Source organism: Condylura cristata, unplaced genomic scaffold (genome assembly GCF_000260355.1).
Source record: "Condylura cristata isolate star-nosed mole 26May11 unplaced genomic scaffold, ConCri1.0 scaffold00017, whole genome shotgun sequence".
Lineage (NCBI taxonomy): Eukaryota > Metazoa > Chordata > Mammalia > Eulipotyphla > Talpidae > Condylura > Condylura cristata.
Genome location: NW_004567118.1, coordinates 25,914,760 through 25,941,931, shown reverse-complemented (window position 1 = coordinate 25,941,931; position 27,172 = coordinate 25,914,760). Strand labels below are relative to the sequence as shown.

General features: G+C 38.3%; 1 protein-coding gene across 1 annotated transcript in view; it reads left to right on the top strand.

The window, feature by feature from the left end:
- The window catches only part of DNAH9 (dynein, axonemal, heavy chain 9), a 273,404-nt gene that overhangs the window by 174,961 nt on the left and 71,271 nt on the right, over positions 1-27,172 (top strand). Inside the window, exons 46-50 of the mRNA XM_004684583.1 lie at positions 5,531-5,673; positions 6,294-6,455; positions 6,642-6,875; positions 13,671-13,931; positions 24,484-24,909. Coding sequence (XP_004684640.1) covers positions 5,531-5,673; positions 6,294-6,455; positions 6,642-6,875; positions 13,671-13,931; positions 24,484-24,909 — 1,226 coding nt within the window. The remainder of the gene's footprint in view (positions 1-5,530; positions 5,674-6,293; positions 6,456-6,641; positions 6,876-13,670; positions 13,932-24,483; positions 24,910-27,172) is intronic.

Below are 27,172 nucleotides of genomic sequence, written 5' to 3'. Positions count from 1 at the left end.
CTCAAAGGAAAGGCTTTCAGCTTTTCTCCGTTGAGGATAATATTGGCTGTGTGTCCCATCTATTTTTTAATATACCTCAAGTTTTCACATTTTAAACATGTACATTTACTTTTTTTCTCTTTATATTTCTCTATATTCCTTTATAAAATGCTTTGGATATACAGAAAACAATAGAAGCCCTCATATAATTATGAGCAGTGTTGCAAAACATTGGCATGCATATGAAAAAACCATTTACAATAAGAGTTCAAAATATAGATCATTAATTTGTCTGGTATGGGTATCTCAAAGTTACTAAAAGGTGCCTCAAGTTGGCTCTCACAGTTAATGAAGAGTCATTGAACAAATTACTCTCTGACTAACAGTTCTTCTAACCTCACCAATACTTGATTTATCAGACATATTAATTTTTCCAATGGATATAAAAAAGAATCTTATTGTTTTCTTCTACCACATTACTTGTGAGACTGAATCATCTTTTCAAGTGCTTACTTACTATTCCTCTTCTGTTAGTTACCTATTTACGTGGATTGTGCTTTCTCTCTCGGATTCTTATTTTTTATTATGGATTTACAAAAATTCTTTATATATTTCAGATACTAATGCCTTCTGTTTTATGGGCTATAAGTACCTTTTTGAAGCCTGTATCTGACTTTTGTCCTCTGGCTTAGTTTTTTTTTTTTTTTTAAGATTTATTTATTTATTCATACAGAACTGGGGTACAGGCCAGAGATGCAGAGGGTGAGAGGATTCACCAGAGACAGAGTGGGGAACAGAACAGGCAGATCAACGAAGTATACTGCTGAGGGGAGCAGCTGGCAGGTCAGGAGAGGTCTGCCAGCCATGTGGATCTTCTCCGGGGCAGGCGGGGATCGAACTCATGCGGAAGTGGCTTAAGCTTCTTAGTGCAGTGCTTTAACCCGCTGCGCCACCAGGGAGGGCCCCCTTCTGGCTTAGTTTTAATGTAAAAAGTTAATAGATTTTTATGCTTTGTGCTTTTTTTGTGTGCTGTTTCAGGAATTTTTTCTGACGGAATGCAAAAAAAAAAAACTCCTGTGTTTTATTTTTAATTATTACTGTCTTCCTTTTGCTATTTCTGACTTTAATAAAACTGGAATTTATTTTTATAATATTCTGCTTTTACTTTTTAATGTAAATATTGAATTAGTCCCTTATCAGTTATATAGTATGCAAATATTTTCTCACATTCCATAGGACATCTTTTTGCTTTGGTTACTGTCATTTTTGTTTAATGTAGCTTTTTGGCTTAATGTAGAAGCTTTTTAGCTTAATGTAGTCCTAGCTGTTTATCAGCAATCAAAAAAGATAAACTCATGCCATTTGCAGCAACACATTATAGATGGAGCTAGCTGGAAGGGATTATGCTGAACAAAGTAAGTCAGAAAGAAAAGGAAAAATATAAGATGGTTTCACTGATAGGTGGGAGGTAGGAAAACCAAACAAAGGGACAGGAAAAACACAAAACTTGTAGGTTGCCATAGATTTGAGGCAAACAACAAGGAAGAGGGAAGAAGAGGGATCAAAATAGGCGAGCTAAGAGCCCAAGGGACTGTGGTGATGGTTCATGGTGCTACGGTGGTGGGAGAACTACCAGGACTACACCTGAGGCAAGAACAATGATATAAGGAAATAAATTTTTTTAAAAAATATATATATATATTTATTTACACAAACATTATTAACTATTTCATGCTTATTTTTTAAAAGATTTGTTTATTTATGCATACAGAACTGGGGTACAAGCCAGAGAGAGCAGTCAAAGGATTCACCAGAGAAAGAGTGGGGATCAGAATAGGCAGATCGATGAGGTACATTGCTGAGGGGAGCAGCAGGTGGGTCAGGAGAGGTCTGCCACGCCATGTGGGTCACCTCCCTGGCCAGGAATCAAGCTCGTGCTAAGGTGGCTTTAGCTTTGTAGTACTGTACTTTAACCCACTGTGCCACCAGGGAAGGCCCTCATACTGATTTTTAATACCAATTTCATGTTTATTTTTAGATGTTTTCATTCATTGTTCTATTCAGTACCAATTTCACATTGTTTTAGATTAATACAGCTTTATAAGATGACTTGATTTCTGGCAGGGCAAATATCCTTTTTTTGGTTCTTCTTCAGAAATGTCATGGCCATTGTTTACCCTTTGCTCTTACATATAAATTTTAGAATATGCTTGTCAGGATCAGAAAAAAAAACCATTTAATTTGTTTTATTGCAATTGCATTTTTGTGATACTGGTAATACTGAGTCATCCACCCATGAACTCAATATTTCTCTCCATTTATTTAGGGTTTTCTTTATGCCCTCCAATAGTACTTTAGAGTTTATACATCAAAAGATTTCACATCTTTTTATATATGTATTACTATATGTCTTATAGTTTTTATGGGTATTCCAAGTGATAACTTAAAATAACGTGATACTGCTAGAGAATAGAAATGCCATTTTATTTCCAGTATTTATTTTGTATCCAACAAGCTTGTTGTCAGAATGGTCAATGAGTTCTGATTGCTTGTACATGTATATTCTCTTAAATATTCTGTGCAGAAATTAGGTTTTAAACAATAACAGTTTTTTCTTATCTATCCTTATACATCTTATTTCTTTTCTTGACTTTTTTAATCAGCCTAGAAATATATATGTTTAATGTTAACTATGAAGCAATGTCATTTGTTATCAACCTATATAATGTTGAATATAAAATAAAATAGCCGGCATGTTTGTATTGTTCCTGATTTGAAAGAGAATATTTTAATATTTCATAGGTCGGTGTGATGATGTTTGCTTTTTGTTTAGAGTAGATATCTATTATCAGGTTTAAAAAATCTCATGTTTTCCTAGCATGCTAACAGTTTTAGGAATTTTATGCATATATTTTGATGATTATATTATCTTACTTCTTTAATTTTTTAATGTAAATTATTTTATAGTTTTTTTATAAATTATTTGTATAGTTTTCCAATGTATTTTTAAAGGTTTATATTTATGTATGCATATAAAACTGGGGTGTAGGCTAGTGATATGAGGGGCTGAGAGGATTCACCAGAGACAGAGTGGAGAGCAGATCATGCAGATTTACTAAGATACATGGCTGAGGGAAGTAGTGGGCAAGACAAGAGAGGTCTGCTGAGCCATGTGGGTCATCTTCCTGGCCAAGGATCAAACTCAGACTGCAGTGGCTGGTGGCTTAATAACCCTGACTTCAACCTAGCACCAGTAGGGAGGCCCAAGTTTTCCAATATTTAGCTATCCTCACATTTCCAAAATAAACTCCATATAATTGTCATACATTTCTTTTTATATACTTTGTTAGGATTCTTAATTTTTTTTTTTTAGGATTCTTAAATTTTTTTACTTATCATTTACTGCCTCATTAACATGTTATTTAGCTATTAGGATTTTGCCAGTCTGGTAAAAAAAAAAAAAAGTAACCATAGGTATATTCCTATTGTTATGAGTGAGACTGAGTGTCTTTCTGTTTGTGTTTGCCAATATTATTTGTACAAACAAAAAAGTAAATAGCGTCCTGACATATGTTTCTCTCATTTCAAATTAGTTAAAGCTTTTGTTCATGTTTAAGAGACACTTATATTTCCTATACTGATACATATAAATTGATAAACTTGATTAAATAAAAAATTTGCATGGTGAAAATATCATAGGCCAAATATAAAAACACCACTAAAGAAACACATGATGAAATTTTGTATTTTCCAAGAAGACATACAAATGGCAATATGTATATAGGAATATGAAATAGTTGCTCATGATCACTAGTTATCAGGGAAGTACAAATCAAATTTGCAGTGAGATTACCACCTTATGCTTGTTAGGGTGATTATTATCAAAAAGACAAGAAATAAGTGTTGATAAAGATGTAGAGAAAACTTTGAAATCTCTTTTTACATATTTTTCTCCATTTTCTCCTAAATTATTGATCTTGTCCTTATTCCTGGATGTATTAAGAAGACAACTATAAACTGAGTGAAACATATATTTTCTTTTTTTTACCTTTTTCTTAGAACATTTAGTTCTTGTCTTTTAGCAAATTCGATTATGTGATACAGTATAATCAATTACAGTCACCATGTTATACATTAGATCCTCAAACCTTATCACAGAAAGTTTGAACTCTTACCAATCTCTATTTCCCCACCCTCCAGTCCCTGGTAACAACTTTTCTATTCTCTGTTTCTATGAGTTTGGCTTTTTTCAAGATCATATATAAACGATACCATATAATATTTGTCTTTTACTAGCAAATTTCACTTATCATAATGCTCTCCAGTTTCATCCATGTTGTTACAACAAAGTTCTTTTTTTTTTTAAGATTTTTTTTTTTGTGCATACAGAACTGGGGTACAGGCCAGAAGCTCAGGGGCGGTGAGAGGCTTCACCAGAGACAGTGGGGAGCAGAACAGGCAGATCGACGAAGTACACTGCTGAGGGGAGTAGCGGGCTCATCAGGCGAGGTCTGCCACACCATGTGGTCACCTCCGGGGCAGGCAGGAATCGAACTCATGCTGAAGCAGCTTTAGATTCTCAGTACTGTGTTTTAACCCGCTGCGACACCACAAAGTTCTTTTTCCTAAAGCCTATCAATTTAAAATAAAGTCCTTCCCCATTCAGTAAAATAAGGAAATTGCCCTAAAATAAAAGTATTTCCTGGCTCTCCAGGGTGGTGCAAAGGTTTAAAGCTCAGCCCTGGAGATGATCCACCTGACACAGCAGACCTCCCCTGTCCTGCCTGCTGCTCCCCTCCGCCTGCCTCTTCTGCTCCCCTCTCTGTTTCAGGTGAATTCTCTCTCTGGTCTTCACCCCAGTTCTGTATACATAAATAAATAAGTCTTAAAAAAATAAAAGTATTTCCCTCTTTTTTTCTATAATTTTCATGGCTCTTAATGATTAAATTATTGATCCATTTGGAGTTTATCCTACTGTATAATATAATGTAAGGATCTAACCACAGGGTTTTCCGCCAGACCTCTCTTTTTCTAATTCTAAACATTCACTAATTCATCTTTATCCCATTGATTTAGGGTGCAATTATCATCACAGACTAAATTCCAATAAGCCATCCCTGTTCTTTCTCTTTTATTTAGATTAGCTTATCCTTCTTAAATATATGGCTTTAACTTACATTTCTCATGGCCTTTATGACTATTTTGCAGCTGTTTTGTTTCTCCTGCTAAATATAAAGCTCCTTAGGAGCACCATTTATGCTAATATTAGTAAATAAAATCTTTAAGCAAAAGAAGAAAGACAATTGAAATATTTTGTGTTGCCCACTGCTAACTCAGGACAAAAGGGTGCTATGCACCCTGTTCCATTCTTTAAACTATCATGCTTCTTTCCTGGGTTTGGATGGAGTACATGAGGTATCTGCCCAGTTTCACCAGCAAGAAGTAACAGAGATTGCCCTAAAATCCAAAGCCTGAGTCTCAAGGTGGGTGAGATCCAACTACACTGAACAGAGATACCAAAGCCACCCACCTGAGTGTTGTCTCTTCCCAGGAGAGATACCAGATCTCTACTCTGATGATGATGTTGAAAATATTATAACAAATGTGAGAAATGAAGTCAAAAGCCAAGGTCTTGTTGACAACAGAGAAAACTGCTGGAAGTTCTTCATAGACCGTGTCCGACGACAACTAAAGGTATCGAAGGATCTACTGCCCAACAGAGAGAATTCTGGAGATGGTTAATGGGTTACTAATATTTTGGGCACAAGCAGGAGTGGGTGGTTAGGTTACAGTGCTCTGCCCAGCCTGAACACCTTTGCAAACACACCTTTCACATCTGTTTCATGGCCTCCATCTTGTCTCATGCAGACCTCGGATTGTTCACTTCTTGGCTAAAAAAAAACCTGTCAGAATTCAAAGACTTTTTTTAAAGATTTATTTATTTATGCATACAGAACTAGAGTACAAGCTAGAGCTGCAAGGGCGGTGAGAGGCTTCACCAGAGACAGAGTCAGGAGCAGAGCAGGTAGATTGACGAAGTACACTGCTGAGAGAAGTGGCAGGAGGGTCAGAAGAGGTCTTCCTCACCATGTGAATCGCCTCCGGAGCCGGGGATAGAACTCACACTGAGGACCTTGCAGTGCAAGGTCCTAACCCATTGCGCCACCAGGGAGGACCCAACTCAAAGACATTTGTCCCTGTTGGATGTGATTCCCAATTTTCTAGAAGCTAAAGAATCTAAGTCCCCAAGTTGTCTCTCTACTAGTACTTCTCTGATACCTTTTTGTTTCTCTCTGCCATTTTTGACATCTTAGGTGACGCTTTGCTTCTCCCCTGTGGGAAACAAGCTGAGGGTGCGCAGCAGGAAGTTTCCAGCCATTGTGAACTGTACAGCTATTGACTGGTTCCATGAGTGGCCTCAGCAGGCATTGGAGTCTGTCAGCCTCCGCTTCTTGCAGAACACAGAGAGTATTGAAGTAAGATGGAACAGGAGACACTTCTCAGAGTATAAGGAATTCTTTGCCCAGAATCTCAGGGTTAATGTTTTGGCTTGGAAAAAGTTATTGGGACACAGCTTTCCACATGGTAAAGCAAGGTGTCAGATGGACCCTCACCTCCAGTCTCCATGGTGAGATAATCTATTTCCTTCTCTTCAACTTTAGCCCACAGTCAAGCAGTCAATTAGCAAGTTCATGGCTTTCATCCACACAAGTGTGAACCGAGCCTCCCAATCTTATCTGAGCAATGAGCAACGCTACAACTACACAACCCCCAAGTCATTTTTGGAGTTCATCAGACTCTACCAGAGTTTGCTGAAAAGGAATGGAAAAGAGCTCAAATCCAAAATGGAAAGGCTGGAGAATGGGCTGCTAAAGCTCCACAGCACTTCTGCACAGGTGAGCAACATCCTTTCAGTCTCTCCTCTTCCTGTGGGATACTCAGAGGGAGTGGGAGCAGCCCCTTCCAGAACACAGGAGGGATCACAATCAAGGTCCAGAAGTCACAGTTTTCCAGAAGCCCCAGTGTCATCAGCAACAGCGCCCAAGGGTAAGGCTGTGGCTCTTCCAGCAGAAGTGTTCACCTCAACCTTAAGTCAGTGGGCTTGCTCTGATGGCCTCTGGAACCCATGTGCCTCTTGTCACCTCTCCTTTATCTCTCAACTGTATCCTTTCTGTATTCCCAGTTTCCAGTGATTATGTCACTTCCTGTTTAATTTATTTCGATACACTGAGCTCTTATGTCTCTCCCTCTCTCAAACCTGCTTTACCAACAACCTCCCATACCGCTCACCCCGTCAAAATCTTTAATATTGTCCTCAATTCTTTTCATTCCACTTTTTCTCTCACATCCTATACTCAATCATCAGAAAATCACTCTTGACTGTGACTGAAATATGACCAGAATTCCACCAGGTTGCACCTACTCCATGCCACTAGGCTAATCTGAGCCGCTGACATATTTTATCTACACAACCATAATACCCTTCTAACTAGTTTCTCTGCTTTTCATATGCTCCTGTATAGTCTATCATCAAGTGAGCAGCCGGAACACACAGTTTAAAACAAATTGAATCATCATGTCACTTACCTGTTCAAAATGCTTAAAGGACCCCCATTTCCCTCACTGTCCTCCAAAGCTTCTCTCTAACCCTGCCTTGTTCATTCTCAGGCCTCATTTCTTACCAAATTCATCCTCTCCAGTTACACTGATTCTTTGCTCTTTTCATCAGCACTCCTAGCCTTTACATTGACTGTTCCCTCTACTTGGCATGACATTCCTTCTGATATTCTCAAGGTTCAATTTCAGTTCTTCACTCAACTCTCACTTTCTCAATAAATCCTACACTGAGCCCCCCATTAAACTACAGACCTACACCATTCCTGATGCCCTGATTCTGCTCTCCTTTATCTTTATCTTATAGTACTTACCCCTGTCTAACATATTATGTAATTTAATTATTTGTTGTTGTTGTCCATCTTCATCTGTTGGATACAAGCTTTATAAGGACTGGAATCCTGTCTGTTTTGTTTGCTGATGTATCACAAGTGCCTAGCACAGTGCCTGCCAGGTGGGCACTCTTAATTATTCCCTGAATGATTGTATAGCATTCTTAGTCTCTCTGCTGATGTTCTGACAGCACTATCCAACAGAAACAATGCACAAGTCATGTATGTGTGTGTGTGAGTTGAAATTTTGGTGTAGTCACATAAAAAAATAAATAAAATGATACAAGTGAGTTTTATTTAACTGTACATCTTAACTCCATAATTTTATTCTTTTATCATATATTTCAGTAATATAACTTATTTGACCCAACATATCCAAAATTTTATCACTTTAAAATGTAACCAATGTAAAAAAGTTATTAATGAAATGATTTTCTTTCTTCCTGTAAAAACTCAGAAACTAGTATGTATGATTATACTTACATCTCAATTGACATAAAACACAGTTTAAGAGCTCACTCACTAGTTGGGGCATGTGACTACCAACCTGGCCAGCGAAGCTCTAGACCTACTGCTATCCTGCTCCTAAGGTGACCTTTTTCAAATCATAGGTCTCAATGTTCCCTTTTGTAGACCTTAATGGTTTAGAAGTTACAGGTCAGATTCGGGAACAGCTCTCTACTGCTTTTTAGAATTCTTATAATTGTCAGCTTGCATGTTACTCTGCCCTGTCACTGCCGTATTGTACCCTGGAGCCCAGCAGTTCTCAGTTCCCCCAGAGGGCTGAAGCAAATTCACATCTCCATGCCTTTCCTTGTGCGTGTGTTCCCATTGAGTCAGCTTGTCATTGTCAAGACCTAAGCTTTCTCCCTCCCCCAACCCAGAAGTCCTTTCTAAGACTTGAGCTGGTTTACATCCCCTTCTCTGTGGCTCTATCCAATTTGTTTTCTTCTATTGCTATACATCATGCTATGCTGTTTGTATAGCATGTCATGCTGTTATCAGTCCTTCAAGGGCAGAAATCTAGCTTCACTGGATAATAATAATAGATAGTCTAAAAATTGATACATAAATGATAGCTGAGTATTTGGCTGATGGATGGGGAAAAAAGCAAATGATCAAATTATAAAATCACCTACAAGCTCAGAGCAGTGGTGGAAGATGGTTGTTGGCAACATGTGCACATAATCTATATTCTATAAATACTAACTGATGGTTATAATGAATACTTTTCTGGTAAAAATGGTACTTAAAGTTCCTAACTCTTTTATAAACACTTCACTCAAAATTGTCTCACTTCTAAAAAAAGGCATCATCATAATCTTGGCAAAAGGATAGTGACTTGAGTGACATCACGTCAGTGTCCCACTATCCAATTGTGGTAGAAGGTTAAGTGAATCTCACAGTTCTGGCACCAACAGACTCTAAATTCATTTGGAAACGACAGTGGTAATGATGACAATAATTAACAACTATATCATTATTGAAGGTTTATAAATTTGCTTAGACTCAGTTGGTAAAACACCAAGTTTATTTCTCTATAACTGAATACAGATTAGCTCTGCATCCATCCTTTTCATTTAAGAGTAGAAACCTCTTACTCTTGCATTTTAGCTTAACTTGGTTACTTCAGGTTCAAAAGCTCAGTCTGGGGAGGGCATTCAGAGATCTCACTACTTCTCAGGGCTATTCCTCCCTGAAGGGCCTTTTTTCTTTCTCATCTCTGTGGAGGTACTGGGTTTCAGGAAGCAGCTGCTAACACAGCATGGTGTGTTCCTCAGTTCCCATTGGCTCTGATAACAGTGGTTGGTCCTGCTGAGTCTTTAGGTGGCATCTACTGTTTTTGCTGTAGCTTCAACTGAAGATGTCATAGCTAATCTATGTTTTCTCTCCTTTGGCTTTGGTCTCACTTGATCATTCACATTTATTCTCAGAACCCATTGTAATCCCTGTTTCTGTATCTAACCCAGTTGTACACCTAATAAAAAGAGGCTATTGAATTGAAGAAATGTTCACAAAAGGCCTGAAGACTGTTGCCAATTCCCTGCAAATGAGGATTGCACAATCCACAAATCTGTCAATCTGGAAACTTTAACATTTAATTAATCTTGAGGTTTCAAATAGTCAAAAGTTACTGAAATTGACAGTTCAATAAGTTGTGATGTATTTGTCAGTACTCTTGGTTGCCAGTGAAAACCTAACTAAATTCACTTAGCAAAAACAAAGAAAAATAGGGGAGGAGAAAAAAGAGAAGTGAGGAAGAAGAGAGGAGGAGGGAAAGAGAAAACAGCAAATGAAAGATGAAATGAGGGGAGGGGAGAGAAAAGATGGGGGAAGGGAGAATTTTTTTCAATTATTAAGATCTTCTTGATGGCAACTGACCAAAATCCAACTGATTCTGCCTAGACTATTGTTAAGCAAAACAACAAAATAAAATTAAAGGAAATTAATTGATTCGTATATAGTGAAAATTCAGATAGCTTAATTTGGACAGGATGTTTACTCAGTAGATGTCCCTGTTCAGATAGGCAAGCTCCATAACTCTTATAACCTCAAATTTAAACTAGTTTTGCAACCTCAGTATAAAAAGGAAAGTCTCTTTCCGAGTATTTTCTACCAAGTTCCTGGATGAGAGCTCATTGGTTCTGATTGGTCACTTTGGGCCATTGGTTGCCCATAATTGAATCCATCTCTATGACTAGGACACTCATTGGTCAATGCAGGATCAAATAACAAACACTGGAGTGAGCTTCACCCAAATGATAAGGAGTTGAGGAGGGGGAGCTCACCAAAGGAAATTCATACTATGGTACCAGAAAAAGGAATGGAAAGTAGTTGTGAGACAAGCAGCATAACAGATGTCCACTGCAGATAGGAGAATGTGTAAGACGAAAGCCAGCTTGACATTGAAATTCATATCAGAAAATGGCTGGGTGGACTCCAAGTTAAGGAGGATATCGCTAGCCCTCCAGCCCCTAGAGGAAAATTTATGGCTGTTGATTTTCTCAGTTTATTCTTCTTCTGGCACTTTGGCAAAAAGGTCATAGAAAGCTTGGCCTCTTGTTTTAGCATCATGTGCCTAGTCCTCAACAAAGGACGTGTCTCTTACTACCATCCTGTCGTCACCCCCTCTAACTGACATTCTTTCTCTTAATACACATGGTCAATACTCATGGCAGTATACACCAGACTGAGGGAAAGGGCATTTTCAGTGTTTATGTTACTCTCCTTCTTAATCTTCCAAGTGTCTTAATAGGAAGAGATCCAAAATATAGCCCAGATGGTGTGAATAAGGAAGAAAAAAAATTAAGTAACTTGTTTTATTTCAATTTCCTACTCAGTTGCAGAAGAGCCAAACAATAAGCCTGAGTTATAGGGCTTCCTTGGTGGAACAGGGGTTAAAGTATCAGTGCTATCAAGCTGTCGCCAGCCACTGCCCCATGGGTTCCATCCCTGGCCAGGGAACTGACACACACATAGCACAGCAAACCTCTCCTGTCTCATCCACTGCTCCCCTCAGCAGTGTATTTCAGTCAATCTGCATCTGCCGTTTCTGCTCCCCATTCTGTGGCTGGTGAATCCTCTTACCACACTTACTTCTGTCTTACATCCCAGTTCTTGTATGTATAAATAAATTGTTAACAAGAAAAAGGAAAAAAAAAGGCTTTTTAAAAAATAAACCTGAGTTATGCCTTCTCTGTAGTTTGACAGGGCCAGCCTAATTCTGATTGGCAGAGCCCTCATGTCACTCCAAGTCACAGCTTAAGAGCTATAAGGCCCCCATTCACAGAGCTTGCGACGATTTACCTTGGGCCTGACTGAGATCATAGACTGTATCTGCAATCAACAAAACAAACAACAATAATAACAAAAAAAAAAACCTTCAATTTTCTCAAATCTCCCAAGATTTAAAAAGGAACAAAAAGTTACTGGTGTGTTTGCTGACTGCAGTGATTATGTGGTTCAATCATTTTGATTTACAATTGCATCTTTGTCCTGGTAGAAATAACTCTCTGCAGCTGAACAACGGGAGATGGAAATGGATTAACCTTCCAACATGGGACTGTAAGACGTGTTCCAGGGAGCAAGCCTCCATTTGAGGTTAATGCAAAGTCTCCAGTTTCTATGAATACACAAAATTAAAGAGCATTCTTTTTTTGCTTTCCTTTTCTTTTGATCTGCCATGAAAAGGGAATTATCAGCAGCGTCTAAGCCTCTGCTTTATTTTTCCCCTTATGCATTTTGCATCATAAAGCATTTGAATCTGTTTGACGTGTTCTGGGAGCTCTGAAGTAATCTTTGGTTTTTACGTGAAATAGACTGCAGAGAAATGAGAGACCAGAGGTCATTCTGGAGTGTAAAGTGTTGGGCCATAATACAAATACAAATGACCTTTACTTTCCAGAAATAAACAGATGAGTCTTTTTGCACTGGAAAGGGCCAGTGATTCTCAGACCTCAGCAAGCATCAGAATCACCCAGAGGGTCTGTTAAAATACAGACTACTGGGCTCCATCTCCAGAATTTCTGATTTAATAGTTCTAGAATGAGGTCTGAGATTTTTGCATTTCTAATAAGTACCAGATGATACCTATCAGTACCTTACATACTGATGGAGAGTCCCACCACACTTTACTGATCTGAATGTGGATAAAAAACCATTCCTCCCCTCTGGCTGATCAGAGAAATAGATCACAGCAAGTTTCTCAGTTGCTGACATCCCATCACTTTGTTACTGCTTAAGAAATGCCTATGACTTCAGAGGTTGGAATGGGGAGCCCAGCCGGCCCAGCCTCTTGGGATTCTCACTATGTTACTCTACCTTGTCATCTATTTCTTGTAAGAATTGTGAAAATAAATGAAGACTAATCAAATAAGAACAAGCAAACGCTATTTACTCAGAGCTTGCTATAGGAAGAAGTCAGCCACTTTACTTCCATTTGGCAGAAACTCAGGCAAAAGAGTGGGAACGCTTGACAGTGGAGGAAAGGCAAGATCTCAGATGTGCCCTAATTGGGGATTGTTGGCCTGGGGAAGCTGGAGGTGGGCCAACTAGATGTAGGCATCCTATGTGATGCATGTTAGACCTTTTGTCGTTGTCCCTAAGTTGGAAGTAGAGACAAAAAATTAAGAGAATTGTCGATAGTTAATCAAACCCTTGCCTTTTAGAGCCAACTGTTATATAGGTTATTGGTTGGGTTGTTAATAAAGACAACAGACTGATTTACAGAAAACTTGCTTCCTGGGCTGGTTATTTTAGATAATAGGTTGTTTTCCTGGGCAGGTTGCTGCAAGTTGTAGGTCAGAGTATAACTTTTATATGTGATCTGGCAATTATCTATTCATACATTCAGTCTTTCAGGATACGCAGTACACAATTACTTTTTAAGTCTTCCTAAATCCTTGACATACTCCATATTGGCCAACTTCAATTAAACAATAACTAATTTTTATTAAGGGGCTCTATACACCAAATATTATGCATATCATGTGTTTTTAGACAGAGGCACCTATGTCAGTGAGATGCTTCCCAAGCCATTTGAGCATCAAGGAGAAAGATCAGGACATATGTTGCTTTAAATCTTCCACCACATTTGTGGTAGAGAAGACAGGGAAGGGAAATCCTGAGTTACTTTTCTGGCACAGGCCAGGGAAACTGGTCCAGCTGAAAGTGGGGCTCTGCACTTTTGCACCACGAGTCCTCCATCCCTCTACTCCTGATAAGCTTGTTGCTTCTCTGCTGTAGGTAGATGATCTAAAAGCCAAGCTGGCCACCCAGGAAGTGGAGTTGAAGCAGAAGAATGAAGATGCAGACAAACTAATTCAGGTAGTGGGTATAGAGACTGACAAAGTGAGCAGAGAGAAAGCCATCGCAGATGAGGAGGAACAGAAGGTGGCCCTCATCATGCAGGAGGTGAAGCAGAAGCAGAAGGACTGTGAGGAAGACCTAGCCAAAGCAGAACCAGCACTCACAGCAGCCCAGGCAGCTCTCAACACCCTCAATAAGGTAAGAGGGGTGTCTTCTTTGCCTGCTTATCCTTTACCCCCCAGAAGGAGGAGGTGCCTTCTTTATCTGACCTAAAGACAAATTGGGGCCCTGATGTTACAAATAGATATAAGAACTAAGCTGGGAAGACTTAGGATGGGGTCCAGCTGTCACTGGTTTAGTCAATGAACAAAGAAACAGTTATTTAAACTGACTGTATGTCAAATTCTATAAGCTACCAATAGTATCCTAGAGATGTGAACTTTCAACTAATCAGGACAGGAGAGGCCAATTGGTACAGCCTCCTCCCTTTACAATGAGAAAGGCAGAGTCCAGAGAGGAAACCTGTCTTGCATGGAGTCACAAATCCCAATATTAGAGCCAGATTTGACCTTACATCTTCAGAATCTAAGCCCAGAAATCTCCCAGTTATTTGTCCCTGGTCACTTTATCCATTGTTGCAGTATGATGCATAAGATTTGTACGTGCTCATAAAAATGCTTAAATAATGTACTGACTCCAAAATATGAAAGAAAAAATCTACAAAATCAAAATCAGGCAGTATTCAACTAAATAGCAACAACAAAGCAATATGTGTGTCAACTAAATTCAATTCATTTACATAACTATTTGGTGGAACAAGCATGACTGTTAAGTATTTATAAGACCATTTTATTTTAGCTATCTTCAAATTTATTCTGTGCTCAAGGAGAATATGGTTCGATATTTCTATCATTTTTCACAATTAACCTTCTTTCCCATTTGAATAACCACGATTAAAGGACAAAGGGAGGAAGAAGAAAAGAGGGAAGATATGCTTATACCTTCAGGCTTTAGCACCAGAAAGGGGCTAAGAGCTGAGCCCTTCTCTATCAGGATGCTTGCATAGGTTTTCTGGAAACCCTCCAAAGAGGGTCCTCTCCTCTGAAAAAACGCTTTCACCTCCTATGCCTACCCATCAGCATGCTGCTCCTACTGACACTCTCAGTAGGCTAGCCAAACACCAGATGTAGATCTCAGTCTACTGTACACCAGTGACACAGTCTACTGCATCATTCAAACTACAGAGGACTCACTTAAGCTATCCAAGTGGACTCCTTAACTCCCCTCCTTCAAACTTGATGTGAAAGGAATAGATGTCCCACATCTTCCCTTAAAAGCAGAATGGGAGGGATTCACAACAACTCTCACTAGATATTCGTAACTCACTTTCTGGACTCTTCTACATCTCAGTGTGGCTAAAGGGTTTAAGAGTTTAAAAATTAGTTCTGAAACCTTCCATTAGGTCTGCATAGCCATCTCATCTCACTGGAAGGTGGCATCTATTGGCATGGGCCTCAGCAAATCTGAGAGTAAACTAACTAAAAAGCACCATAGGTATGTTTTCTTTAGCATCAGTAATGATGGAGGAAGTTAGACATGGTAAGTGGAGTTGAAGCCTTATGGCCCTATTTGAATTTATACCTTCACAGCATTAGCAGACATAGACATTAAAATTTTCAGTGGCATCAGAGCATAGAAGAGGGCATTACTAACTGCCTGCCCAGGTGGGAACTAAGAAAGAACCCAGGAATGAGAAAGAATGCAAGAGTGAGTACTTTTGTAGATGGAGAAGGAAGTAGAAAATACCAGCCCACTTTTGCAAAGACATGGATGCCTGAAACAGTGTGGCATGTGTATACTGTGGGTATACAAGTGGGTGCCTCAGAAAGTGACATGAAGATGAATCTCTAAAGGTAGACTGAGCAAGATTGTTAGCATCCCCATGGAATCACTAAAGAGGGAACTAGTGTTTGCTGTATGCAGGTTGCTATCCATTAATGGGTTTCCTACAGTATTTTTCTTTGGTGACAAACAGATCATCACACTGATCACATGTATGAAGGGATGTACTGTTACTTCATGACCCCAAAGGCCCCTGTAATAACCCCAAACTCTTCTGCCTTCACTGAACTTAAGGACCACTTTCCTGTTTTCTCATCATTTTCCAAGTTAAAAATAACTCTTTAGCTAATACATAAAGAACACCTGTAAATTGGAATTTGGTAGTAAGTCTCTGCACATTTTAAGTCTCTGTTTTGGCATTTTTATTTCACTTTTATAGCTCAACTGAAATAAATCCAGTATAACTTTTCCTGTTTTATTTAAAGAATGGTTTTGCTTGTAATTTCATGGCCACTTTTGCCTTACAAAGTTACTTGAAATGTCCTATTTCCTATGCATTTTTACAGTGACTTTCCTTTTTATTATACAAATACCATATGATGGCATTTTCAGTGTTAAAAATAATTCACATAATGTAGAATGTATAGGGTAAAATATAAAGTCACTCTTATTTCTGCTCCAGCCCCAGTTCTCTCCCATGAGAAATTTCCTATAATAGTTTGGAGTGTATCTATTCCAGGAAATTTTCTATGCATTTATATTTACACAAATGCATGTACAAAATATATTTAAATGCAAATGAATAACGCCAACTTATTTTCCCTTGTGAAATAAGATTATTTCGTGCCAGTACATTCACTGAAACTTCATTTACTTAATGGTTCATAATATTCCATAGTAGAGCTGAATTCTGTTTTATTTAACTATTTACTTATTGTTGAGTGTTTAATTTCTCTTTCCTCTAATACAAATATCCTTGTGCATATATCTTTATGGTCTATGTGCAAATGTTTGCATGGACCAAATAAAAAGCACAGTTGTTTGGTCAAACAATATGGCAAGTTGAAAAATGCCTCTGTCCCAGGGATATTTACCTCCTAATCTCGGGAAGCTGTGAATGTTACTTCATGTGACAAAAGTGACTTTTAAGGTACGAGTAAGCCAAGGATCTGAAAAATAAAGAAATTATCCTGGATTACCCAGGTAGATCCTAAATGCAGTCCAGAAGGGCAGCAGAAGGAGATGTGATGATGATGGAGGAAGAAGAGGTAAAAAGCTAAGGTGATGCAGTGCCATGAACCCATGAATGAGGTCAACTTCCAGAAACTGTAAAGGCAAGGAAAAGATTTTCCCCAGTGTCCTCCAAAAGGAGCCAGCCTTGGCAATACTTTGATATTAGGACTTCTGACCTCCAGAACTAAAAGATAATAAGTTTGTATAGTTTTAAGGCACTAAAATTCATGGTAAATGTGTTACAAAAGCAATAGGAAACTTATATAAACAGTATGTTCTTTTTAAATAAGTAAAAATAAATTTCTGTCCAACATTATAGCTCCTTTGCAGTTATGAATACTGCTTTCCCCATAACCTTGCCGATCTTAATGATCAGTCATTTTAATTTTTCTCAATAAGAAGAAAACATTTTTCATTTTTAAGAATTTTAAATGATTTCATTCTACTGAAATTTGGCATCTTTTCAAATATTTAGATTGCTTTTGTCTATTTTCTTATAAGATAGCTTCCCTTTTCCCTTTTGGTTTATTATAGTTTTTGGTATTTCTTACTATCTCTTGCTATATATGTTGCAAATATCATCTTTATCACTTGATTAAGTTAATATTAGTAAATAATATAAAAGTAGATTTTTCAATCAATTTTCAAAGTAACACTTCGGAACAGACTTCTTTCTTAAAATAATTCTTAAGACTTTCTGTTATGTCATAAATTTAATACTAGAAATGATGGAAATAGCAGAAAGAAATAAACCCTCAGATTAATCTAATTCATGAGTAGTAGCATAAGATTATCTATTATCACTTCTCAGCCTTTTAGCTAGGGCCAAGTGAAGATATCTATATAAAATACTAGTAAAACATCTAATAATCTATTCAAATAATATTATGCTTACCAACTGGTAAGTTTTCCATTTATTAGGCTATTCATATAAACGTACACTGCCATACATCAAAGAAAAAAAGATCTGTTGTTATTTTGAGAGGTGTCAAATCTACTTAACCATATTTCAACCTCCATTCTTTATTGAAACTTTTACTTAAGTAGAAATAAAAGGATTATTTGAGTATTTTGCTAGCAACCCCCATCTGAGAGCAAAAACTTTCCTGTGATTATAGATCAGAGGCATTCCCATAAACAAGGAGGAAGCACAATCATACCCCCTTCAGTCCTATTATTAAAAAAAAGTCAGACTATCCTGCCAAAGTGATAATAAATGAAAATGGTAATTAAGCAAATGTTGTAAAATAACAGACAAATGTTATTCATAGATGTCATCAAAATATAATAAAACAAATAAAAAGAAGGGCTAAAGACCCATTACAAAACAATTTACAAAACTTAATATTGTTTTCCTCATATCATCAGTGACCAGTTAGGAAAATCAGTATTTTCAAAAAAAAAAAAAACAGAGCATAAGATACAAATAAGCATAAATAAATCTGTTGAGAGACTATATAAAGAAAACTACATATCTTTGTTGAAGAATATGAAGATATGAATAAACACATACATACAACACACATATAGACATCAAGTTTATATATGGAAGATTTGATGTTGTAAATATCACTACTCCTCAAATAATTTCATTGTTAAATGTAAATCTGAAGACCAATTTCCATTATTGGTTTATTTGTTCCTATTTCTACTAAAAGTTTATATCCTATAGTCTACTTCTAAATATTTAATAAACTGTCTAACAAATGGTAGTGGCTAAATAAATTATGGCTTATTTAAATGAGATAAAACTGTGCAAACATCATTTATAATCATGTTTGCCAAAAATATTAATAATGAAAAGTTTAAGATAAAATTTTCAGTGAAAATCATATTCAAAAAATAGTATAAACAGTGACTGAAAAGTTACTATTTGTTGAGTAATACAAAAAAATAGTGTATATATAAGATGTATGTATGTTTATGTGACTGATACAGATTTTTTATAAATATTCACACACTTTAATTATGTTTATTTCTAGATAGATAGATGTAACTAATATTTATCCCTGGATAGTAAAGTTATGAATGATTCTTGTTTTCACCTTTATCTTTGCTAAATATTTCACAAAAAAATAGTTACTCTTTTAATAAAGGTACAAAACAGTGTTATTTGTAGAATTGTTAGGAATAAAAACGACCTGAAACCATAAAAGAACTAGAAGTCATCTTAAGTTCAAATAAACTTTAATATATATAAAAGGACTTTCTCAGCAAAAGCATAGGAGATAATCTGGGGAAAAGTTACTGAATTAAGCTACATAAAAACTAACTTTCTATATGCCATGTGTCACCATATATGGTGGTGGTCCCCCAAGGCTGTCCTTCCCAGCCTAGGTGTGTAGCAGGTCAGGCTGTCTCATTCATGAAATTAAACTCCATGACTTTGGCATGGTGATGAAAATCAGCTACACATTTCTCAAATCACTAACAATTTTCTTTTAATTTTAAAATAGCTATGAATGACTATCAGAGGAAGCAGGTGAGGGAGAAAGAATGAATGAGGGAAGGAGACAGTGGGTAGTGGTGTGGATGGTCTGGTGGAGGGTGAGTAGAATGTGTGCACATATGGAAGAATAAAGCTGTAATCCCAAAATTAAATTTAAAATACATTCATTAAACATGCATTCAATTAAAATGAATATATCCTTTACATACAAAGAACATTTATGAATTGTGCTGGAAAACTAATGTTTGTCTCTCCTCCCTGCTGATTTTGATTTTGCCATTCCTTACTGTCTTCCTTGACCTGAGACCCTGACTTACAAGAATTGTATCCATGCCAACATAGAATTAGAGGAGGAGTGAGAGGGATCAAGGTTTTCATTTGTTTGGCACTTCATGCCTCAGCTAAAGATTACTGCTATCTGCTCTCTCACTCTCCCACTTGCTCTCTCTCTCTTCATGTTCAGCTAGCCACGCTTCCTCTTGTTCATTCAGACCCAGGGGTGGAACTAGAGCCATCCTAGTTCCACCCAATCCAACACTACTAGCTCAAGATAGTGTAAATAGTTATGATTTTATAAACAGTTTCTTTAGTTAGGTCTCCTCAAAGGAGCCTCAAAGTAGTAATGAGTTGTGTCATCCTTTTGCCTTTGGGATCCTGACTAATACAGTAATTTTTAACAACTTATTTCTTTTGCTTTTCTGCTTTCATTTCATTATGTTCATGCTTCATGACTGTGCAAACTTATGTAGGGAGAGAGGGTTACATTGGTGGGTGGGTAGATGGAAGGATGGATGGATGAGTGGTTGGGTGGATGGATGGACAGATGGATAGACGGATGGATGGATGAATATATATTGTACTACCAATGATGCATTTTTTTCTACTGTTGGATTAAGTTATATTTCAAGTGACTATTACTATCAGGAAGCATTGTAATAGCTTATGACAGTTGTCATGCAGTTAGTGTTCATGTAATTCTGTTGTTATGTCATCTTATATAATCCTTAATAAAAGAATACATAGGTTTCATTTAAAGAAAAACATCCCAGTAGAAATGTAGGAAAAGAGCAATCAGAAACAATTCCCAAAACAAAAAATACAAATAACATGAAAAAATGATTAGTATCACTAGTAAATATATGTCCACACATTGTCAAAACAATGTCATATCATTTTTGGCTTATCAAATTAAAAAAAAAAAATGTGGCCCTCCCTGTTGGCACAGCGGGTTAAAGCACAGCACTGAGAAGCTAAAGCCGCTTCTGCATGAGTTCGATTCCCGCCTGCCCGGGAGGTGACCACATGGTGTGGCAGACCTCTCCTGACCCGCCCGCTGCTCCCCTCAGCAGTGTACTTCGTCCATCTGCCTGTTCTGCTCCCCACTCTGTCTCTGGTGACGCCTCTCGCCACCCCTGAGCCTCTGGCCTGTACCCCGGTTCTGTATGTACAAATACATAAATCTTTAAAAAAAAATGTAATAGTGTGACCAGCTATCTAAAAGAATATGTATACACAAGTGCTTGCAAGCACTGATGATTACAATTCAAATCTCTGGAAAATTTTGTAGTCTGATAAAAGTTACAAAGAACCCTAACAATGTTTCTACCCTTTGACTCAGTAAATTGACTTCTAGGCACCTAAGGTTTTCACAAAGACTTATATAAAAGAATGTTCAGTAAAGCATTATCCATAAAATGACTGTGGAAATGTCCTACGTTCCCAGAAATTGAATATGTTTTACATAAATTTTAGTTCATCCATCTGATGGAACACAGACTTTTTTTTTTTTTTGCATAGAAGAAGTGAGGTGTAGGCCAGAGTGCAGGAGTAAAAGGATTCACCAAAGATAAAGTGTGGGGAACAGAACAGGCAGATTTACTGAAGTACACGCAAAGTGAAGCAGTGGGCAAGGCAGGAGAGGTGTGCCAAACCATATCTAGGTTAGCTCCCCAGCAGTAGGAGTTGATAGTGGGGAGAATTAACCCATAGGCCACCATGAAGGACTGGGATACAGACTTGAAAGATCCTGTTCAAGAAAATCTAATGACTTTTATACCTCTTTTGAAAGCTATCAAAAAGAAACCTCTGTCTACACTGTCTTCAAATATGTCCCTATCTAATCATTTCTCACCATCTTCACTACAGTTATGCTTTCATCTCATGCCTGGACAATGAATAGGGCAATGATAGCCTCTCTATCTTGTCTTTCACATCCACTGCTGCCTGCCACATGTGTCCACATGGCAACAAGTTCTCAAAGTATATCCTAGATCACTTCACTCCCTGCCTAAAATGCTCCAGTGGTTTCCCCCTGAAATCAAAGTGAAATGAAACTCCTCCCCGTGGCTCTGGACTCCCTCTGGCGCTAGCTGCCTGCCTGTCCTCTCCCACCCTCTGCTATTCTCTTGACTACCACCCTGTACACAGTGGCAAGCTCTTCTTGTTCCTACCTCTGTGCTTATAGATTCATTTGTTCTTCAGATCTCTGTAGCACTGCCTCTCTCCCTTATTCATCTCCCAACTGACCTCAAAGTGGCCAGACCTCCCTCTCTAGCTTAAGTGGTATCAGCACATCTCAAGGAGACTATCCCAATAGCCCAGTTTTTCATTTTGCTTTGTTTTCAAGCACTTCCACAAACCAAAACATCAAACATTGACCTCATTGTTGCCTATCTCCCCCACCTAAATGAGCAAAAGAACTTTGCTTTACTAGCTTACCACAGAATCCCCAATTGTAAAATAAATAACTGCATACACAATTATACTCAACAAAAACTTTAAAATTGTCCTCTAGATGTGCCAGGTACTGTTAGGGGTAGATGTGTTGCATGCCTGTTCTATTACAGATGATGGGCAAGAGACAAGAAGGACAATAAAAAAGTAATTATGCAATCTTTTAGAATATGACAGATGCTATAAGGGAAAAAATAGAGCAGTGTAAGAAGGAATACTGAGTAGGGCAGCTGGAGAAGAAGCAAGTGGAGATAGGAGATTGTAATTTATTTTAAAAGTTGATCAGCATTGTCCTCCTTGAAAAGAAGCTTGAAAAAATCCATTAGTGTAGTTAGTGTAGTCAAGGGCAAGGCTACAATCAGAACAGTTCTGTGGCACCAAGTGGCAAGGAGGAAGAGCACCTGCCAGATGCTTGCTCACTCACGATAATGTCTGCCTTCTTCTATGTTCTATGTTCTTCTGTGTTCTTCTATCCTGTGTTCCTACTAATTATACTATATCTTCCTGCCATGTGGTGATTGGCTATAGTCCCTGCTATTTGAATAAAGTCATGTCCCAGAACTTTTAAATTTTGACTTGCACTCAAGGAGTAGTTTCTCTTTTTTTCTTTCTGGTTGCACAGGGAAGATACTGAGCCAGGAGCTACCGGCCCCCACTCATCTATTCAATCATTCAACATAAATGTGGGATGAACTGCCACAATGTGCCAGTTTCTGTTCTGGACACTGGGGCTAAAGTGGCTAACAAAACAGATGGAGAGAAATATAGTAAATTGAGGGAAAAGTTATTTTTTTCAGATTGCCCAACGTTCTCTGGAAAATCATCAGGGTACTTGGGTAGAAGATGACTAGGAAGTGTAGATGGCAAGGAAAGACTTCTGAGGCAGGGATATGTGAATTGCAATCTGGATGGGTGAAAAGAGATTAACCATGAGGACAGTTAAGAGGAGGTGTTCCAGGCAGAAGTTCTGTGATGGGAATGAGCTAAGTCAGTCAGTCATCTGGGAAGAGAGGACTATGGCTACAGCATAGTACAAGATGGAGAAATTCTAAGGTGAGCTAAGAGGTAGGTAGGCCAGGTGCTTTGAAATAACAAAGAAATCATATGTAGAACAGAAATGCATGCTGACAGACAATCAGAAACAGGAGACAGTTTAGAGTGTCCTGTAAATGCTTAAAAGGCAGTGTACCCCTCCTCAGAGCCAGCTCCGAGTCCACCCTCGCCAGATACAGAAAATTCCCTTTTGTACTTATTTCAGCTGTTTTTGGTCACTAAAACCAACAGCCATTACTTTATAGATATTTATGAAAATAAAAGGCTGGAAGGAATTATATTGAAATATTAATGTATATCTGGGTTAGGGAATTCAATTTCACCACATAGTTTTATATTTCCTTGATTCAATGTATGCTTAACAAACTATTTTCAAATTGTTGAGATTTTGTTTCTAAGTGTATTTGCTTACTCTTTCATCCCACAGAGACCACTAAAGCAGGTATGCTAGATCTCCTCCCACACCTATGCAACACTTCATTCCTGCTCCTGGTTTGTCATGACCAAAAGAGGAGAACAGTTGCAAAAGAAAATGGAGCATTCCCTAGTTGCTTCTATTAGGCACTAGAATCCTCCTGGCTTGTAGATTTCCAGACCCAAAAGCACCCCAAATTAATTTGACACCAGGATCCAATCTTCAAAATCAAGTTTTCCCCACACTTACAAAATCAGCCCCAAAGCAAATGCTTTTGAGAAAAGAAGCTTCTCAGTGACAGTCACAACAAACCTTAAGTCAAATTCATATGCATTTCTGACCTCATTTCACCTACAAATTAATGAGTCCCCTGCTCCAGATTTTCAGATAAAGATACTGAGGCCTAGAAAGTTTAAGTGATGTGCCAAGGTCAAGCCTTTTGTATCTTTCTGGTACCAGTGAAACTTGAAGCGAAGGACAAACCCACGTCTAGACAGAGACAGCAACTACATAGGCTGTTAACTACCTTTCTGTCTGAATCTGTTCTTGGCAGAAAATGCCACGTTGCTCTTAGGACAGTCAAGTGTAGTTGGAACAAGCTCATGAAACAAAGCAGTTTAATTAAAGGAAAAAAATTAGTTGGGTTGCAGTGCTATTCTCTTCAATCCAAGATGGAAATTAATTTATAATAACCTTATCTTTTATTCATGGCATGTTGCATATTTCACAGTATGTTGGCATCCTTATATTTTTCACTTGAATGTGATGTGTTTCTGCTGGACCACAAGTTAGTTAAAGTGCTAAAAGAACATAGCTGAGTCTCAGTTAACCACTTGGGAAAGTCTGAAGTCCCTGAGGAGTAGCTGTGGTTTCCTTTTGAGTCATGATATTTAAAATTCAGAGGGTTACTGCAGGTTTCAAAGCAACCCTTTCAGATTGATTCCTTCAGAGCCTGACTTCATTAGTGGCTGAAGACAAAGAAAGTCCATTCATCTTCCTCTAATGACTTCCTTGTCTTTCCTCAGACCAACCTGACAGAGCTCAAGTCCTTCGGTTCTCCACCTCTGGCTGTCAGCAATGTCAGCGCTGCAGTGATGGCTCTCATGGCCCCCGGGGGCAAGGTGCCCAAGGACAGGAGCTGGAAGGCTGCTAAGGTCACCATGGCCAAAGTGGATGGTTTTCTGGACTCCCTAATCAACTTTGACAAAGAGAACATTCACGAGAACTGCCTCAAAGCCATCAGGCCCTATCTGCAGGACCCAGAGTTCAATCCAGAGTTTGTGGCCACCAAATCTTATGCAGCTGCGGGCCTCTGCTCTTGGGTCATAAACATTGTAAGATTCTACGAGGTGTTCTGTGATGTGGAACCCAAGCGCCAAGCATTGAGCAAAGCCACTATGGACCTCACTGCTGCCCAGGAGAAACTAGCAGCCATCAAAACCAAGATTGCTGTAAGTGAAGCCACAATCCCCACCCCATCCTACCCTGCACAGCAGCTTCTACTGCAAACAACACCCCTCTGTTATCTGGTACCTAGAGTATGGCACCAGAAAACCAAATTATTAGGCAAAACCTTCTGATTTTTCCAATACAATCAACTTTTAAAATTTCTCTCTTAGCAGACAAACAAAGGTAGTAGAGTAAAAATGAAAACAATGAACAACTATAAACAAGAGACATTTTATGGGATAGAAGGGAGAATGGGATCAGAACTGGGATGGGAAGAGTTCACTGGGCTGCGGTGATGGCACAAAGGGGAATTGGTGGTGGGAAGCCCATGGGAATTACAACTGAGATGAAAAAATGCACAAAATACCAGGCCTCCACAAGGTATTCAGAATGGGCCTTCCCAAGGTGTGCCTCTTTGGCAGGTGGGTTATTTCAAGCTGAGATTAATCAAGGCCCCACAGGCACAAAGAAACGTGCCACTCTTAACTACCTAAAAATAATGAAAATTAGGGATATTACCCAGTTAAAACTTGTTAGTATTTTTTAATTTTATAATAGTTTATTTTTACATAGCTTTGTTCATGTTTCCATCTCAGTTGCAATCCCCATGGGTTTCCCATCACCAAATCACCCATGTGCCATCACCATAGTCCAGTGTATTTCCCTCCCCCCACTATTTTTGATCCCATTCCCCACTCCACCCCCACAAAATGTCTCTGGTATATAACTGTTCATAATATCACTAAAAAATTCTTAGTATTTTTAACAAACAACTTTTCTTTCAGAGAAATCTATCTAATGGCAGGGCAAACATCTAATTACAGAGCATCTGGTCTTCATCATGGGAGCTCCCTCCTCTCTCCCCAAATCCCCTACCCCATTCCTTGGATGAGAATACACTCTTGTTTTGCCCTATTCATTGGCTTTGGAGTCCACATCCCAAATGTAGACTCTCCATACTTATACAGTTAAATGTGCTCTCTATCCTACTAATCTGATATCTGATATATAAATTTTATTTTTATAAGATTTATTTATTTACTTTATGTGTATAGGAACGGAGGTGTAGGCCAGAGATGCCAGCACTAAGAGGATTCACCAGATACTGAGTGGGGAGCAGAGCAGGCAGATTTACTGAAATATATTGCTGAGAGGAGCAGCAGGAAGACAGGAGAGGTCTGCTGCTCTACATGGGCCAGCTCCCTAGCAGGGAATCGAACTCAGGCCAGGACTATGACAGTGCTGAGATTTAACTCCTAGGCCACTTTCCCCCTACATTTCCACACTCTTCCTCTGAAGAAAGAAAAGATGAAAAATAGATTTATATAATACACAGCATTATCTACAGGGTCAACTGTTATCTCATTAACCCCAAATGAATTTAACATTTTTGCACATCTGATAGAACAAAAATTCAAGATTCTTTTTCCCCTTTGAAATGTAGGTTCCCCTTTGAAATGTAGCCACCTTTAACTCACATTATACATGTTATCTCTGATGCCAGCCATCTCTCTACCTGACTTACTCTCAGTACCATAGACATTTGAACCCACTGGGCATGTTTTATGCTATTTGCATTGTTTTATGGAAGCTTTGAAAAGCAAGTCTTATATTGGAGCTTAAGGGGGTGGTTCCTTGACCATAAATATAAAGCTGTGGAGGTCATTAACATTTTTTAACCTCCTATTGATATTTTGATTATATCTCCCTTAACCGGGATGGAGCATAGGGGTGATGAACTCAGATTCATACCTATTTGAAAGAGGTTTCCCTTTGAACTCCACCTTTGCCTTTAATGTGGATGCTACCAAAGTGAGAGGTAGAAATATGAACTCTGTCAGATAGCAGAGAGCTAAAAGCCATCAGCAATGCTCACAAATCCAGCTATAATACCAATATGTGAGCTTTGGAGCATTCTTTAAATGCCTAAACTTCAGTTTCTTGAAATAAAATGGACACAAATGAACCCATTTCATGGATTGCTATAGAATAAAATGTGAGAAATGTAGGTAAAACACACTCTTGAGTCCAGCCCATGGGAACACAGAAGTTGCCAACACCCCTGTGCTCCCGTAGCCATAACTACTCTACCTCCACTGTCTTGCACTTCTTGTTCAACGTGTGCAACACAAGCACTGGTAATCAGCCACTGCAGAAGCAAGTTCAGTCCAAGACTTTCCCTACATGTGCATTCCAAGCAAATTTTTTTTTATTACAAAGTTTATTTTTACATCATTTTGCACATTTTTTTTTCCATCTCGATTG